Source organism: Netta rufina, assembly GCF_964035555.1.
Source record: "Netta rufina genome assembly, chromosome: 7".
NCBI lineage: Eukaryota > Metazoa > Chordata > Aves > Anseriformes > Anatidae > Netta > Netta rufina.
The window spans coordinates 4,614,136-4,633,181 of record NC_140130.1 but is presented as its reverse complement, the minus strand read 5'-3'; the positions used below and the strand labels follow the sequence as shown (position 1 = coordinate 4,633,181).

At 37.8% G+C, this 19,046-nt stretch overlaps 1 protein-coding gene across 1 annotated transcript; it reads left to right on the top strand.

Annotated features, from left to right (window-relative positions):
• Positions 1–283: 283 nt before the first annotated feature.
• Positions 284–18,420, top strand: DNA2 (DNA replication helicase/nuclease 2; the record flags this gene model as incomplete). Its single annotated transcript, XM_084290157.1, has 21 exons — positions 284–471; positions 989–1,168; positions 2,109–2,292; positions 3,476–3,621; positions 5,076–5,201; positions 6,048–6,267; positions 6,776–6,893; positions 7,202–7,367; positions 8,629–8,823; positions 9,662–9,892; positions 10,368–10,484; positions 10,581–10,690; positions 11,992–12,101; positions 13,099–13,323; positions 14,501–14,694; positions 14,797–14,886; positions 14,979–15,171; positions 16,594–16,683; positions 17,274–17,456; positions 17,597–17,743; positions 18,364–18,420. The coding sequence occupies 21 exons, from the start codon at positions 284–286 to the stop codon at positions 18,418–18,420; spliced, it is 3,270 nt and encodes a 1,089-aa protein (XP_084146283.1).
• Between the last annotated feature and the right edge of the window lie 626 nt (positions 18,421–19,046).

Below are 19,046 nucleotides of genomic sequence, written 5' to 3'. Positions count from 1 at the left end.
TGGGAGGTTGTTCTCACAGAAAAAGCTCAACGCCCGGGTTGAGGTTCGCCCACAGGCACTGGGGGAGAGAAAAGCACCTCGAAATTCACTTTGAGCCGCCGCCCGGCTACCGGAGGAGCGGGCAGCAGCGGCGCTGACGCTGAGGGAACGGCGCTGACCGTTGGGCTCCCTCACAGCGCGGCCCCACCCCTAACGGCCGGGGGCCGCCGCGCGCCGCTTCGCGCCTTCAGCCCTCCGCCGGGCGGTGGCGCCTCCCATTGGCTGCGCGGCCTCCATCCCACCAATGGCCGGCCTGGGGGCGGGGCTTCTCGGGAGGCGGGCGGGGCGGGCCGGGGAGCGGCGGCATTTTGTGAGGCGCGGGGTAGGGAGTGGACCCCTCGCCTCGTCCCTCAGCAGCTCCCCTCACAGCGCCGCGGGGCTCAGGCGGGCAGAGCCGAGCCGAGCCGCGGCGGCTCCCCTCATGGCCGACAGGTAGCGACCGGCCGGGGCGCAGCGCCCCTGGGGCGGGAGGTTTGAAATTGGAAGCGCGGCGTGCGGACGGCTGACAGGAATAACGACCCGCCGCCGGGGCTTGCTCCCGGGCTCAGGGTTTGAGGCGCAGTTGGAGTTAGTTTTGGGATGAGCGGGTGTTTAGGCATCAAATGGAAGCACTAACTGCAATAAGGAGTAGCTTATGTGCTACGCATGTTTTCTTCGTTAAAGCTTTTGTAGTGTTTGTCTTCTTCCTTATGGTTCGTATGTCCAAATGGTGTTTTTTCACCTCTTTCAAAGAAACAATGTGGAACTGTTATTAGAGATTTCCTACACTCTATCGGTATAAAACTTAAAAAGCACACCGTAATTGCCTGTTTATATACACAAACATTTAGAAATTTGAAGGAGGTCAAAGTGGAATTAACGCTTGAAGCTTGTGCTGTTCTTGTGTGTGGGTTAGCCCTTTTCTTCTCAAATAGGCTAATATCTTTGTATTCGCGAATTGTTATTTCAGTTTCCAGAAGAAAGTGACTGACTCCTCTAGTGCAATACTTAAGAATGGGTTGAACAACAGATACCGTGTGTTGGAGGTCAGTGTAAAGCAAACTAATGGAAGTGATTCTGAGAAGCACCTGACGGTTACCTCGTCGCAATCACTGCAAGATACAGAGCTGTGCGTCCTTAGGGGTGGCTGGTAAGGCATGCAGAAACATCTGAAAGGAGCATGAAATACTGTATTATTAACTCAATTTTCTTTGTGTTGCCTTAGAGGAGAGTTTTACTGAAAATGAGAGTTTTATCTTGAAAATGAGTAGAAATGTTGAAACAACCTTTATCTAATGTTGTACCATCATCATTTTAGTATAATGGGTGTTTGTCTTGAGAAAACTGATGCCATTTAACTTGTATGGAGTGGATATTGCTACCGTAAAGTTTTAGTTTGTTTGGTCTTGCCTTCATATGAAGAAGTAGAAAGATTATAAACTTTAATCAGGCTACTTAGTTTCAGGTAGAAGTGTTATTCTGAGTGATGAACCCTCCCTGTTCATATGAAAGTACTATGTCTGTAAAACATTTTTTTTTTCTGAACTATCTGTTGAAATCTTAAATTGAGCTCTACACTAAAAGTATTTAATGTGGGAATCGATGAAGATTCTAGTTTAGGTGTTTGTGCATTGATGGTATGTTGTAGAGGAAAGGACTTGTTTAGTCTTTTGAAACACAAGGAAATGCATATGCAGTGTGCTTTTGAAAATGAAAAGCACTGCTTTTAATTTTGCTTTGAAAGTGTGGAAGATAGGAAAGGAAAAGCAAAGTCTAGGAAGACTTTAGAAGACAAAATATAAAAGATCTTGAATCCTGAAACTTGTTAATCTATGAAAATATTTTAAAATTATTATTAATAGTAAAATATTCTGAGATTTTGCTGGGCTTTTGAAACAACTTTAATAGAAAGGTTGCGGTCATGTAATTAAAAAGTGTAGCACGCTAATATAAAATACAACAATACCGAAATGACTCAAAGCATAGATCTGGAGTGACTTAAAGTATGGTGAATCTGTTATGCTAGTGTATAATTTCTTAGGTGCGGTGACCTTTGCTTGCAAATGTTTTTTTAATGTACTGCTTTATAGGGAGTCTGTTCCAGTTGTTCCGGGAGACATCGTTCATTTAGAAGGGGACTGTAGTTCTGGTATGTGGATAATAGATGAACAGTCAGGATACCTCATTCTTTACCCAGATCTGCTGCTGTCTGGCACTACAATATCAAGCAGCATTCGATGCGTAAGAAGAGCAGTGCTGAGTGAAAAGTTCAGGGTAAGTGTTAATTGTGGAGCATCAGATATTTTATTGGGCTAATGTTTCATGGAAACGGTTAGTTTAACTCAATATTAATTAAAACTTGGTTGAGATGCTGTTCTGTAAAATTGTATTGACCTTCACGATGTTTGGACTACTTGTGGTTTGTGTTTTTTTATTTTTTCAGAGGCTTTCAGTTGAAGTAATCTTGTGTTCTTAATGCAGGTAGTGGGGACAAAAATGTTCTACCCCCCACCTTCAGATTCTGGCAACTTCTTTGATCTTTTGGTTTTTAGACGTGTATCTTGTGCATAGGAATCCCTTCTGAGGGATGTGCCTCTAGTTGGCTATATGAGAACATAATGTAATCTCATTTGGCCAAGTTAAAAACCTCAGAAAAATCAGCAAGGTTAGGCAGTTTACCCTGTGAGAACAATTCTTTAGCTCATGATCTAGCTGGAATATACCTATACTGGAATCAGGGCTGATGTGGGCTAATTGTGGAATCTGAATCCAAGTACTGGCACTTGGAACAATTTGTTTAGAAGGGACAATGCAAAGGGTGCTGATTGCAGGATAACACCACCTTCCAATTGGGAGTGGAACCCACAACTGCCAGGTCTGTGAAAGCAATCAATAAGTACAAAACATAACGATTAACTTTCCAGTTGTTTCTTGGTGGCTTTTTAGAGATCATAATTTATTGCTAGAAGTCTACAGAACCCATTCCTGAATGGCTTAGATGGGTTTCTGAGCCATTCTGGTATTGCTTGGACTAATTCCATGTGAGTTGGTAAAACAATGTGAAATTGCTTAATGTGTGCATAATAAAAATTATTTGTGAGACTGTAAAGAGTTGCACTAGGAAATGCTGCTGTTAATACTGTTCACAAGCAAAACTTGCTCACAATTCATGTTAATCTGTGCCTTTGTTCCTCACTTGTCAATTATGTAGCGATTGTATCTTAACACCAGGTTTGGAATAAAAATGAGAGAGAAAGCAATAGGAGAGACCCATTTCATTTTGGCTGTATTCAGAGTCAGGTTTGAACTGATATTAATTAGTGAGATGAAAGATCAAATGGTTTGTCAGTTATTAAATAAGTGATATCTATCATGTGCAGCAAATCCAGAAATTTTGTAGGGAAGCTACATGAAGTTAGCATAAATCCTGATGTTTGTTGTATCATTTCTGTTTTAGGGCTCTGACTCCGGATCACGCCAAATGCTTGTTGGTACAATTCTTCATGAAATTTTCCAGCAATCAGTAACAAATAACCTGTCACCTGAAAAAGTAAAAGAACTAGCAAATAAAATTGTATATGGACAAAAGTATCTCAGAGAGATGTAAGTAGCATTGCAGATATGTTTTTGTTTGGAAGACTGGATAGGAATGCTTGAACTAGCAGATAAATTTCTACTTGAAAACATGTGTTACTATTATCAGGAGAATGTTCTACCAAATGACCTTGCTTAATAAAACTTAGGAGTCTTTTACTATTTCACTGTTCCATAATGTAGTTTAATATGCCTGCCCTGCTGAATTGCTTCCATAGATGTAAATTATGCTTCTGAAGAAACTCCAACAGTGTGCTTGTGTGGGTGTTTTTGCCTGTAACACCTTATTTCTCGGCATTTCTGAAAGCTGATGAAAACTTGATGAGCATAATTAGTGTTGATAGTTGGGAAATGAAACAGTGTTTGGTCACCAAGTTTCTGAGATGTTTGATACATTCTTCATCGGGTTATTTAATGTCTCTGATGTTAGAGGATCTTTAATTTATTTTCTCAGCAAGTCTGATGGAACTGCTAGCTGGATGAATAGTAGTCTTCATATTTCTGTCAGAAATGATGAGACAAGTGGCTGTCAGTTTTAAGGGATCCACTGCAGACTTGACTAAAATTGAATTCAAGTCACATAAACCCAGTTATCTCTAGAACATTACAAATCACATACTGAGGAAAGTGTCTGTCAGCCTTGGAAGAGATGAGAAATAAAATTAGAACAAGATTTATTACTCTGGTTCTGATATGAAGGTGACTGTTTTGGATTGTGATTTCCTCAAGGCATGTGTCTCCTGCTGGGCTTCCATGTTTGAAACTGTTTCAATTGGTCTTTGCATATGTAAGCTACTATTTGTTGGTACTGGAAAGTAAGTTACATAAAAGCCTGATATTTGCAGCCCTTTGCACTTGTTTTGTAAAATTTGCTTGTATTTCTCTGGTGCTGTAAAATAATGACATTATTTCCAGTGGGTGCCAGCACTGAATTGTCTAATGCCACATGATTGGGCTCTGTTTAATGAGGCTTCTGCTTTCTTGCGTGTTTGTAACTGTAGCAACTGAAGATAGTGATTCCTCCCCCATTTGAAATGGCCTGAAGCCTATCAAAATGTATACCAAGAACAATTAGCAGATCAGTGTATTGAGACAAAAAACAAATACAAGGAAATAGTCACTTTCGTACATATTCTCAGTTTTGCATAAAGCATAGGCAGTTATAAATGCCTATTCTTTCACTTCTACTGTTGGTTTTATTTCATCACTTTCACCCTGCTGATGCTTCCTTTGCATTATGTCTGTTGTTTTAAGGGAGTTAGATCAGAAACAGTGTGTTCCATCTTTTGTAACTGGTGCTCAGCTGTAGTTTTATGGATTAATCAGTTGAGGTGAACATTAATGAATGTCTGTTTTATAGATGGTTCTTTAAACTTGACAGTTATTTCCAGTAATGTTTGTAACTCAATGTCAGAGGCAAAGCTAATATTTGTCTCATTAATGTAAATGGCTTTATTTTTTAGGTATCATTTAAATCTGAAACAAGCAGACGTAATGCAGGAAATAGAAGAATACTTGCCATCATTTTTTAAATGGACAGAAGACTTTATGCACAATCCAGCTAACCAAAATAAAACGCAACTAAAACTGTAAGAAGAAATTTAAAACAATTTAAAATTGTGTATCTTGTTTGGTTTGCTTTAATTTTAGAAGAAAACTTCTTATGCAAGTCTGTTCAGTGATAAGGAGTTAATTCATCACCTCAGTGCTTCAATAGCTAATCTTGAGCTGCACATTTAACACCAATTATGAATATTGGGAAAGATATAAAGAAGGACCTTTATAGGACTGAGGGAGAAGTTGCATATAATCACAGTGGTCTTAACATTTTTGTAAACAATGTGGTACAAAACAGATGTTTTAGTAATTAGTAGAGCAAGCATACTTGATCAACTGACTAAGCCTGAAGCTATAAATGTGTAAGACTGAAAACCAGAACATTAGAACTTATTGAAATGAAACTTCAGTAAGATAAGGTTATCAGTGAAGCAATGTGTTGACTCTGCTGTTGCTGAGCTCTTCTTGTCTGTCTTCTTGTTGTCAATGGTAACAGACATAGGCTGTTCAGGTTTCAGAGAAATAGCGGGTCAGGAAGGTAGCATAAAGTAGAAACGTGTATGCTACCTTTTGGTGCATATATCACTAATTCTTTTGTAGAAATGAAATGTTTTTAGAGCATATTGGTTCAGAAAAGACCAAACGCTGTTAAAAACAATTCTATTTTATCTTTGAAGTCTAGGTGAGTACCAAAACTACGTGCAAACCTGCAATTTAAATTAACTTTCTGATATATTTTCCCTGCTAATGGGAAAATAGCTTCTGTGAGACTTAGTAGGCACCCACTTTAGAGATAATGTATATTATAACACATTCTAATATGCAAGTATTAAGAACTAAGGGAATTTAACTTCTGACTTCTTTTATTTTCTTCTTAGGTCAAGTGGTGATAAAACTGGAGATATCTCTTCTAAGATAGAAATTGTAGAGATCTTAGACATTGAAGAGAATATCTGGTCTCCCAGGTTTGGATTGAAGGGAAAGATTGATGTTACAGCCAAGGTGAAAATCCATCGTCAGTCTGGAGTACAATCTAAGATAATGCCATTAGAGCTCAAGTCTGGCAAGGAATCCAACTCTATAGAGCACAGGAGTCAGGTACAAAAAAACAACTAAATAAGTAATTTGATTCTCAGTGGCCATAAGTAATTTCTTGTTTTATTAGAATGACTTCATTTGTCTTAATGAATGCAAAGTATTTTGTGCGTGGTATAACCAGGATTTGTGGATGGCTGATCCTGGAATGCAAAAAGTTGCAGGTATAAAGTGAAATTTTGAGTGAGAACATTTACCACTTTCAGACACCTTTGTCTTTATTCCTGAAGGGGAAAAAAAATCTCAATACATTCATGTATTAGCTTGAGGCAGACTGCTTTAAGAATTAGCATTGTACATCCTGGCAGATAGCTGGTCAGTGATCTAGAGGTAGTAGCCATGTACAAGCTTTTGTTAGGAAAGATGCCTTTTAATTGAAATATTTCATTAGGTGCTTACTACTTACACTTTCTAGATCCATTGTGATAGCAATGGCTGCTTAACTTTTGGAAATAATAAATTCAGCCTTTTTTTGTAACACATTATAAAAGTTATATATATATGTTTGCAGGTTATTCTGTATACCTTGTTGAATTTAGAAAGGAGACTAGATCCTGAGGCTGGATTTCTTCTTTATCTTAAAACTGGTACGATGTACCCTGTTTCTGGGACTCGCATGGATAAAAGAGGTAAAGCTGTTCCCTTGCCTTGCAAGCTATACTTAACTATCATAATTAAAACTAAGCATTCTAGTAATAGTTAAACACATCAAGACTTACTCTTATGGATGTATCTGTACTTACAGATGTACTGCTTATTATATTTTTACCTACTCCAATAAGCTTACATTAAAAACTTAAATGTTTTGTTAATATATTAGGACTTTGCTATATGAGTACCTATGTCTTAGCTAATTGTGATGCCTAGTTACTTTTCAGTTAAGAATGATTAAAAATAAAACTTAAACTGTCTACCTAGTTTGTTCTTTTTTTGGCAGAATTAATGAAGCTAAGAAACCAGGTGGCCTTCTACTTAATGCACAGCACATATAAATCTGCTGTGGGAAGACAGCAGTCACAGCTCGCTGCTTTGCCTCCTGTAATTGATGACAGTCAAGCCTGTAAATATTGCTCCCAAATGCACAATTGTTTCCTATATAGCAGGTAAAAAAAAAATGAAACTTGACTCTGGTTTTTAAATAAGCTTTAAATGCTTTTAAATGATGCTGTAATTTGATTTTTGTGATTCACAGAAAACTTGTGATTATGATAATTCTTGCACCCTGAAATAACATTCGGTTGAATCCTGCACAATGCATATAGTCTGTCTGATCTGGCAGAGACTTAAACATCTTTGCTCAGGTGCATGTTCAGCAGGACAAAATCTGAGAGAAGTCTCAACAAATCACTTGATGAAGACAACAGATGTCTGCTATATTTAAATTCATAATAATTATGGTTAAGAAACTAATATCCTTACAACTTTTTGAAGTGGGCAGTCTTATGAGGCAGTAGGGCTGAGTTGTGACTGGACAACTTTCTCGTTGACTCTAGGCAATAGTTTCCCTGTAAAGGTATCACACAAGTAATGATACATCAATACTACTGTAACACATCTCCCATTAAAAGACATCATGAGCAAATACTTGATAAATTTTTACATGAAGTCATTGAGTTGGTGTGTGTGTATATATATATATATCTCAATAATACAAGTATTATAAAGCTAAATGGTTGTTTTGTGTGTTTTTTTTGACACTGAAAAAAAAACAATTTTATACTGAAGAGATCAAGTGGGTTTTAAAAGAATAGGAGAACTATGGGGAAGATCTTTTAAAGCTGTAGGGATAAAAGTGTTGAGGGGACTAGCTTTGTATATATATGCTATGTTTTTGTACAGTAATTTTAATGAAATGTTACTTGTAATATTTGGCTGTTAAAGCATTACATTATTCCTAAGTGAGTAATAATCTTAACTTGTGAATTAACCTTTTTCTCTTTGATTGCATTTCTGTATACATGACTTAAGTATAACGTCTATAGATACGTAGTTCTGAGATGAATCCACTTGAAGTATGTTTTTGTATTAACTGTTAAATCTCATTTGCTTAAATAAATCTCAGTATAGTATTCATAGCTTGCTAAAAAAGGTGAAAGATCAAATATCTAAATGTGTATAGAGCTACCTTTGAAATATCTTTTAACTGTTCTTTAACTTACTGTCCTTAATTAAAAATCAGAGAAGTGATGTAAAGTTGTTACTATGAGATTATTCATATGAACAAGGATGTATTCAACCTTATTTCAGTCATGATAGATTAACTTAAGTGGTGTGTTTTTCAGTGATTAAATTTAGATTGGCAGTACATACACACAGACTTGTAGATAAAAGTTGATTCTTTCCTGTGTTTGGTTCTATTCCTAGGGCTGTAGAAGAAAGGATTGCTAATGTCTCTTTTCCTCCTGCCATGTTATCCATTATTGAAAAAGAGACCCAGCACCTGAAGCCCTCCCACTTGGAATATTTTAGTCTGTGGTATCTAATGTTAACGTTGGAGATGCAAACTGGGGAGGGTAGAAAGGGGTATAAAAATATATGGACGATTCCTTCCTTGGAAAGGTAAGATAATGGAAAGGTAAGATAGATTTCTAACCTAGTACAAATGATCCCCCCCACTTCAGTAACTGGAAGTGAGGCACTGTCAACTTGTAGTTTTCCCTACAAGGAAACTAGATGTTCTCCATTGCTTGTAGAAATAGTCAAATATGCTTTTTGCAAGATAGTTTTTTTTGTGATTGTGATCTAATGAAGGCATTAGCTTACTACATTCATAAGTTTACTATTTTCAATAGGAGATTTTTAAGTCATATACAGAAAAAGTAAATTAATTGTAGCCTCAACCTTCAGAAGCAGGAGTTGTATTGTTCTGTGTTTCAGTTTGAGGGTTAACCCTGAGTGTTGACCGTGAGTCCAGCTCATCGCACCAGTTTCTTGAGGGTTTATTTGATAAAGAATGATCTGTTTGGGGACATACGCATAGACATGCCTAAGAACATGGACAAAACCTGTCTAAGGTCTTCTGCTGGCTGAAGTGGCATGCTATCTTACACTGCCTAATCTAGCAGCTGTGGAAAAACTGGCAGTTTTGGGGCCCATTACAGTGTGTGTCTGTAGAAGGGAAGTGTCATCGTGTTGTGAAAGGTGAAGCAAGAAACTAAAACAAATATTAAACACTTCAGTGAAGTGCATCCTTTCTTTTTTGAATAGGAAGTTACAGGTACCTTTAGATACCACAGTCTTTTCTTGAAACAAGTTCAAGGGGTTTTACATATTTTTACAACCCTTTTCTTGTCAGAGTGGCTATTGTAAAGAGTATTTAATTGTTTGTTTTCTTCTTAAATAACCTCCCTTACCAAGGGGATTTTATGTTAAAATACTTCTTGTAATATCTTTACAGAGAGAAGGCTGGAGATTGTGTTGGAAATATGATCAGAATTGATCAAGTGCAGGAAATTGCCGAGGGACAGTATCTGCATTCTTTCCAACGTAAAAATGGCACAATACCTGGAGCAAACCTCTTGGCTGGTGATAGAGTGGTTGTGAGTGGAGAGGAAAATGGGTTACTTGGTTTGGCTACTGGCTATGTTAGAGAAATCAGTGCAACAAAAGTCTCCTGTTTGTTGGGCAGGTAATAGAACAAAAGGAAAAACAGCTACTTGAAGGCATTTTGATAGGGGCTTCAGGAGGGGCACTTCCAGGCCTCAAGGCAGTTCTGATGTGGTCTGACTCGGGCCTGCGGAAGTACACCCTTGAAAGTCTTGTCTTGATTGAAAATGTCTGACCTTGATTAGTCTCTATGCTTATATATTTAACTAGGTTGACTGATTAAAAACATGTTTGCGAACTCAATTTACTTATTTCGCCAACATGAGAATATATGGATACTGTGATTGTTGCTGTTAAAGGTAACCTGCATTATTCAGATTAAACTGCCTTTAAATTTGGCTTGAATTGTATTTTGTTTGCAGCAGTCAGTAGTGTTTCTTCTAGCTATTGCTTTACTCTGTGACCTCTGGGAGCTTAAAGCTTAGTAATAAGTCTTTCATCATCAACATGCTGCTTGTAAATAGAACTAATTTGTCCATGTTACTGTCATCCTCCAGAAGTTTATCAAAGCTCCCCAAGGATACCACCTTTAGGCTGGATCACGAAGAAGGAGATTTTGGTACAGGGGTCCCCTTTGAAAACCTTTCCAAATTGATGCAAGATTCCCCAGTCAGGTATGAAGAATCAAATTCATTTCCCACTTTGAAGGTTTTGGGGTAGTTTCTAAGTAGGCAACTCTTAATTCTTCTTTTTTTCTTTTTCATCCACAGTGAAAAGCTCCGCAACTTGATTATTGACTTTGACAAACCACGTTTTATTCAGCATTTGAGCTCAGTTCTTCCTGCAGAAGCAAAGGAAACTGTTGCAAATATTTTAAAGGGTACAAAATTTTTCTAAATCCTTCTTCTTACCCCCCCCCCCAAATCTTTTGTCTAGTAGCGTAAGTCTATTGACAGAGCATTTATCACACTAAATACAAGTTCATTTTGTTCCAAGATCAGGGCCTGGTGGTAGTTTTCTGCTTAAAAATAAGACAAGTTCTAACATTGCACGTCTTTCTGTGATTAAAATAGTTAGAAACTACTTGGAAGACACGACCAGATGTTTGCTTAGAATTTCACTTTACTTTTGTTGCTTCCTGCAGCTTGCTGTTTGCTCTCTTATTTTTACAAAATCAGGAACAGAAAAGACTCTTGGGATAGGGGAAGTGGACTCTCAGAGTGGAAGGAGATGGGCTTTAATGTAAGCACTTGCATAAGAGCTCTTCCTGACTTGTTGGCTACTCAGTAATATGTGAAGCTTTGGGGCACTCTTGGTTGTTTTTTTTTTTTTTTTTTTTCGAACTTTTTATGTGGTAGTGTCATGTATTTGGTGAAAATGTTTCTTTGCCTTTGACAGAGTTGTCTGTGAAAGCAGAAATTTAATTGATTCGTCTTAACTCTGAGTACAAACTTTCTGAAGACTGAAAGATGTCTTGTTGCTTGGAGGTCTGCTTCAAATGAGAATTTGCCCAGCCTCCTTGCCAACTGTTGAAAGAATAGGAAATGAGGGGAAGGCATATATTCTGAAACTTAAGAATGACGGATTAACAAGTGCTGCAAGACAAAGAATAACAGTTCCTTGCTGTACTTGCAAGCCATATGTGTTCTTTACAGTAAGGCACTGATCATTCTAGATGCTTCTTATTTTTTTTCCTTGAGATTTGCCTAGTTCAAGGCACTGAAACATACTGCTTATCTGCATCAGACAAGGAAAAATAGCTCTGGTTTCTTGCTGCTGCTTCTAGAAAAGATTATGCAATCTCTGCAATTCACTTCCCTTTGCTTTTAGTACTGTTTGAACCTGAAAGTGGGTATGGTGAAATAGAAATGTCCATACAAGATATTGTATGGAAGTGGTCATTTAGTATATTAGGAAAAAAGGCATAAAAGGCCTACAAAGACAGATGTCTTCCATTTTTAGGACTGTAGTGCAGACCCTGTACTATTTGTCTATGTATATTATAATGGTTGAATATTATAATGTACTTTATAATGTTGAACTTCATCAGAACATACAGACTTGCCCCAATATTTTCTTTGAGAGTTTAAGGGGAGGCAGAAACTGTAGTTTTGCTTTATTGATGTTAGCAAGTATAATGATTATGAAGGACAGACAATTCATTGTTGTAATTCTCTAAAGGTCTCAATAAGCCTCAGAAACAGGCAATGAAACAAGTGTTGCTTTCGAAGGACTACACGCTTATTGTGGGTATGCCAGGAACTGGAAAAACTACTACAATATGTGCTCTGGTAAGATCTTGTGCCTAGATTTTGAATTTTTTATGGCACTGGGAGGAGAGTATTAAACACTTTATAAAGCATACTTTTCTAAATTAATTGTCATGATTTAGTGTACTGCTATTTGCATAATTCCAAATAAGAAAATACATCTCTTGTATTGAAGGACCTTTATTTGGTACAACTGAAATGTTTTTTCTTCACTTCTGCTTTTGTGGAAGTATGTGGAAAGGAAGAAATTCAATAGTAATATTTAGTCTTTGTGACATTTTAATGTTAAATTCTTTGGCCCCAAATGTCAGCAAGTCCTCCAATCCTGACTCACAGCTCAAAAAAGGACTCCTTGGAGAAGTCTGTAACTTGCCTGTGTTTAAATTACATAAATGTGTGGTGCTGAAGCATGTGTAGCCTGCTAGCCAGCTCCTTTGGCTAGTGGTTGTCTCTGCGGGGATGGACTGTAGGGAAGTACTAGATTCAGGCTGTAGGTTGAGTGAGTTCTTGACAGCTGGAATTGAGATGTCACTATTACTTCATCTTTCCTAATTGGGTATTCTGCTCTTGTTCCTTCCCTGCTGTGTGAGATCTGATGGGGAGAAAGGATGGAGAGCAAGCAGTGCTGCTTTCAGATCAGCTCATTCTACTGAATCTGATGTAGTTGAATTGTGGAGAGAAGTATTTCTGGGAATGGGCTGCATGGCTTGTTCTTACAGGAAGGATGTTCTTTGGTGTACTACCTTTTTAGTGCAGTTGGCAAGTCTGAATGGAGGCTCTCTCTGTTTTGCAGCATATGTTATATGCGTGCTGTTTAGGAGAAACATCACATCTATTGCCTGTGTCCCTTTGATAACAGCTAGGTAGCAGATTTGGCCGTGAAGAATGATGACTTCATTTACGTACTTGCTCTTGGTTTCCTCTGAAAATTACTGTTCCCCCTAGGCAAACTTGGGATTGCTGGTTCTTCTATGTAAGCTAACAACTTTGTCTTTTCTTTCCCTTTGCCACTTATTAGGTGAGAATTCTCTCTGCTTGTGGCTTCAGTGTTCTTCTGACTAGTTTTACACACACAGCAGTGGACAATATTCTGCTGAAGCTAGCCAAATTCAAAGTAGGCTTCTTGCGTTTGGGACGAGCTCAGAAGGTTCATCCAGATATACGGAAATTTACAGAAGAAGAAATTTGCAGGTCCAAGTCAATTAACTCTGTAACAGATTTGGAAAAGCTCTATAACAGTCAGGTAAGAAAACTGTTTTTGTTAGCCCTGTGAAATGTTGAGGATAATTGTTAGTATTCTGTTTGTACAGATACTACAGAGAAGGAACCTATCCCAAGTGTGTGTTACTGCTATGAGAAGCCTGAGGTGAAGAAGATATTCAATTGTTGCCTCATTGCAATTTCATTATAGCCAATAATGACTAACAACAGTAATCTAAAAGCCAAAAAGCTATTTTTTCTGCTTAAAAAAATAGCTACATATAATATGTAATTACATGTGTAATACATATGTATAATAACTCCCACAGGCCACAGTCCCTCTCGTGTGTGCTAGTTGTGTTAGTAGAACCACGGGATGGGGAAGAAGAAAAACTGTGTTGTGGAGCTGATCTGACCAAACACTAATTTTTGACTGAAAGATCAGTGCTGCTCTGTGTGTTAATGCAAAGGACCACACCAGGAACTGGGGAAACAGAGTTGGTGACAGCTTTAAATTAAATGGATTGAAAGAATGAAATGTCATGGTAGTTGAAATAAATGGTGTACTGCAAAACTCATCGCTTACTTTGCTGTTGATAGGCATTGCAGGAAAATTATTGAAGTTGTAACATGTCATGTTTAGTTACTTCAGATTGCATTGGAAGCACAGAGATGAGAAGAACTTAACATACAATCATTTAGGTTGGAAAAGACCTCTAAGATGACCTAGTCCAACCTTTAACGAGTCACAATGCATTACGTATTCTTGCTGTGCTTCAGAAGAATATAAGTTCTATAAATGAGCAAATAAATGCAAACCTGAACTTGCAGCTGTTGTCTTATTGTCTATTTGAAAGCTTAAAAAAGGGTAAAAAAGGGGGGAGAAGGGGAGGAAAAAATGCTCCTACTTTTCTAAGATAGTCATTTTAACACACTCCAGGAATTGTGTATGCACAGAACTTGGTATTATCCTGAGCACGTCAGGAATGAGTTATTTACTAAGTCCTATTCTAAAGCTGATTTTTGTTTGTCATTTGTTGTTGACGCAAAATTGAATATATGAGGCCAATATGTATGCGAAGTGTGAACTGCTCTGATTTCAAGGATTAAAGACTTTTCTTTTTTTCTTTTTATTTAGTTAAAAATAAAGTTCATCTAACCTAAAAATGTAGTGTTAAAGTGTGTAAGATGTCTCTTATTTTTACTGTCTCAATTTTCAGCCAGTGGTAGCAACAGCTTGCATGGGAGTAAATCACCCAATCTTTGCTCAGAAGCAGTTTGATTTCTGTATAGTTGATGAAGCTTCCCAAATAAGCCAGCCCATCTGTTTGGGCCCACTGTTCTGCTCCAAAAGGTTTGTGCTGGTAGGGGATCATCAGCAGCTGCCTCCGCTTGTACAGAATTCAGAAGCAAGGTAAGATAAACTCATGCTGGACAGATATTAGTGATATAAATTCTGGAAAGTCTCTTGCAATGTGTGGCCTGACACATTTTTGTGATTCTTCTTTTGTAACAGAGATCTTGGTATGAGTGAAAGCTTATTTAAAAGGCTGGAGCAAAACCAGAATGCTGTTGTCCAGTTAACTGTGCAATACAGAATGAATAGGTATCTGTAACTTCTACTTGTTACAGTAGGGTTTTCAATGTGGGATTGAAAGTGCAGGATTTAAATTAATTTGTTTTCTTCTAAATCTTTAGTAAAATTATGTCGCTGAGTAACATGTTAGTATATGAAGGCAAACTGGAATGTGGATCAGAGAAGGTGTCAAATGCCACTGTTAACTTGCCAAACCTAAAGAAGTTGAAACTGGAACTTGCAGATACTTCAAAAACATGGTTGGAAGAAGTACTTGAGCCAGACAAACCTGTGTGTTTTCTGAACACTGAGAAGGTAAAGTTCATCATGTTCTCCTTTCAAAATTGCATTTTTGACGCAAGTTCTCAATACAGCCAGCACATAAGAATTCATACAGCTTAGGCAGGGTAAAGTACTTAGCTTTAAAAATGGTTTCTTGCTTATATGTAAACTGCAATGTGTAAAAATGTTGTTAATAGAGTTGATCAGTTGGAGTGCTAGAGCTGCTGCTGGAAATATTGCATCTAACAGCAGTTGAAAAATTTAATTCAGGCAGTGCTGCAGGTAATGCTGTATGTGCTATAGACTTTGTTCTTACGTAGAGAATGCAGCTGTAAGTGTGCAGCCCTACTGATGTCCTTGCAATCACAGAACGCTGTCGTATCCAGTGGCTGAGGATCACTGGGGTCTAAGCTGTGTACCAGTGGGAGGAATGATTGCAACTTCATTACATTTTGTAGACATTTTGAATTGGGAGGAGTAAGTTGCTTCAGGTGTGCACTTTAACAGTGACTCAAATTATTGCAGGAAAAAGTAAACTCCATAATAGATAAGAATTAGGCAAATAAACAGGTAAAATGAAGAAGAGTTGATTAATCTTTTTGCAAATATATTTTACACTAATATATACTCAGTCCCATATTTGGAGTCACTGTAGTTGGTGACTGGATTATAACGATTTGAGTCTAACAGCTTTGATGTTGATTCCTCTTGACACCACCTTTTGCCAATAACTGCTGACCCTGGAAAGAACTCCTCAGACAGTCCTTGTGTGCTCTCAAGCACGTTTTCTGACCCTTTCATAGAGAAGTTAACAGTTTTTCATAGGGAAGATTCTTGTCACAGTAGGAAACTAGCTGGTATGCTGTTTGTCCATTAATCAGACCAAAATTAGTCATGTGAAAACTGGATCTGCTGGTCCGTTTTAATTTTTTGCTTTGCTAGAAAGTCCATCTCAAGTATATACAGCTGTTGTGTTTATAGTACCAGTAGAAAAGTCTCTTTCCAAAATATTTTTGGTTTGGTTGAGGCTGAGGCATTAGGCTCTGATGTCACATCTTTTTCAACTTTCTGTAAAAATTCCACTTACTGTAGTAATCAAACAAAACCAGAAGAACCACCCACAAAAAAGTCTGTTTTTATACAGTATATTAGGTGAACCGTAAAGTCAGATGATTGAGCCTTGACAGTTTCCTGAGGTGCCCTGCTATTACTAAATATTAACTATTACTTGAAAGTGCTTTTACTAGAAATTCATCTTTGCAGAGTGTTTCCACCACTTCGCAGATGCTGTGTTCTGAGGTTACTTTATGGTATAGGTTGTTGTATTAAGTTAAATTTAGCTTTTACCCTTTTTTATTAAAACTTAATATAAAAATGGTATGATATGGTGAGTTAAGGATCAGAATACAGTGTGTGATTGTAGACACTCATTATTTTCTGCTTATATTTCTAAAGGTCCCAGCACCAGAACATGCAGAAAAAGGTGGTGTATATAATGTGACAGAAGCCAAACTTGTGTTCTTCCTCACATCCTTATTTATTAAGGTATCTTTTAATTACATTGCTTAAGAGGGACGGCTTTATAATGAATCTTACATTGCTGTAGAAGCACCAACCAACCACATGTACAGGAGGGATGACCTTAAGGATAAATTCAATGTTAGCTACATGTCACTGTAGTGAGGGATCTGAGGTCTGCATTCAGTTCCCTGTTCCTTGCCAGGTTGCAGCTGGGCTGCATAAAAGCTGAATGACAATTTCTTTCAGATTAGGACTTTTTCTTGTAAGGGAGGGGAAAGGATTTGCCCTTGCTCCTTATTTCAACTAGTCAACTTCAGGAGTAATACAGACTAATTAAGAGTTCTGAACATTCACCTCGCAGTCTGAGGAAGAAAGGAAGATGAGGATTTTGGTATTTTTGTGCTAGGTTTAAGACAAAGCTTGGGGTCTTGCAATAATTATTTTCTTCAGTTAATGCCAATTATACCTAGAGTTCCACTGAATTCTTAGTGTAGAGATGGCAGCTTGCAGCACTATTTAAATATATAGATTAGCCTCATTGAGGCTCTTCTGACTGTAAAGAATATCCCAGGCTAACTGCAGTGACAGTCTTTTTCTTTGTTTTCTTTATTTAGGCTGGTTGTAAGCCTTCAGACATCGGTGTGATATCACCATACAGACATCAATTAAAAATAATCACTGATTTGATGGCAAGACTGAAGGAGAACAGAGTGGAAGTCAACACTATAGACAAGTACCAAGGAAGAGACAAAAGTATCATAATTGTATCTTTTGTTAGGAATAGTAATGATGAAAATGTGAGTTGGATGTACTAACTTGACTTTCAATCTGGGTAAAATTCACCCACAACCTTGAAGTTTTTGATGCATTTTGACAATTACCTACATTCAATTCTACATCTTAGGTAGGAAAACTAATAGCAAATTTTGTTTAACAGCTTGGCACCCTCCTGAAGGACTGGAGACGCCTTAACGTTGCTATCACAAGAGCCAAGCACAAACTAGTCATGGTGGGCTGCATTCCATCTCTGCGCCGCTACCCTCCTCTGGAGAAGCTACTGTGCCACTTGCAGTCTGAGGCAATGATATCCTTTTTCTCCAAACTGTTTTGTGGGAAGGGGAAGGTAAGATGGGACTTGCTGGGATAGGAGGTAAGGATGGGAAGAACTCTGATCGTGTAGGCCCTAGTTATAACATTGGTTGACAGCACAGTACAGAATGTGTCAATTATATGTGCCAAAAGTACACTTTGAGGTCAAGCTAATAGGTGGACCTAGAACCTTTGCTCTGTCTTCCAAAGTACAAATAAGTCCATGGTGATTGGCAATTCAACTTTGGCCTAACTAAATTATTAATATTTTGGCAGTTTTTTGTTGATCATATTAGTTCCTTGGCATCTTAATGTCAATGTGATTTGTTTTCCTCTGGAAGAACCACACATTTAAGTACAGGTTGAGAGAATGGTTCAGGAATAAGGTTGCTAGATGGGAAAGTAGTATAACTTCAATGTGGTTTTTTTGTTCTCTCCAGCATTGTGCCAGATTTGTTCTAGTTATGGCTCCTTACATTTCCTATTTAAATGGGAAGGTTGAAAAGCTCTTAGTAGATGCTTTTTTAAGCATCACTACATACTCATCTTGTTTTTGTGTGTGTGATAGCAATACCTTTATGGAAATGTTTGAGAACTACTTCCTTAACTTGCTACATCTTCAATCTTCCAGCTGGGGCTTATGAAAGTATCCACAAATGTAACATTTTGTGATTGTGAAGACTGTTTTAAAGACATTTCTCATCTATTTTCTTCTGGTGCTGCTGAATGTGAATCACTGCTTAGTAGGGTGTGACTGCTGATGTGCACTGTTCAATGGGAATGAAGCCAAAACTGAAATGACATTCAATTATTTTAAATGGTTCCTTTCAGTAAAAGTAACAAAGCACATTTCTTTCTTCAGTAAGCTGATCCTTAAGCTGGCCATTTTAGTACCAGTGTATTTGCAACAAGTGAGGAACATGAAGTCTTCTGTTCCTTCGGCTACTGGTTGGCTATTTCTATATTCACTTCTATCTTGATGAACATTTTTCTGTATAAGTGAATGGAGAAAAACTTGAAAAGAGGGGAGTAAACCAGCGCTGCATCCAGTCAGTTTTCTGGGCTCAGTTTGCTTTTAAGCACTCTAACATGTAGTTGACGTACTTTTAATCCCATTGTTAGCATTCCTAATAAGCTGTGTTGTGCAGTTTGGGGGGATGTGTTCTTTCAAAGCCTTGTGTTCTTTCCCTTTCTTTAAATACTGATCTCTTTTATATTTATATACTTAATGTAATTAATCTCTCATGAGGATCCCTTGGTGGCTTGTCTAATCCCTTGATTTTACGTACATCTGGGAG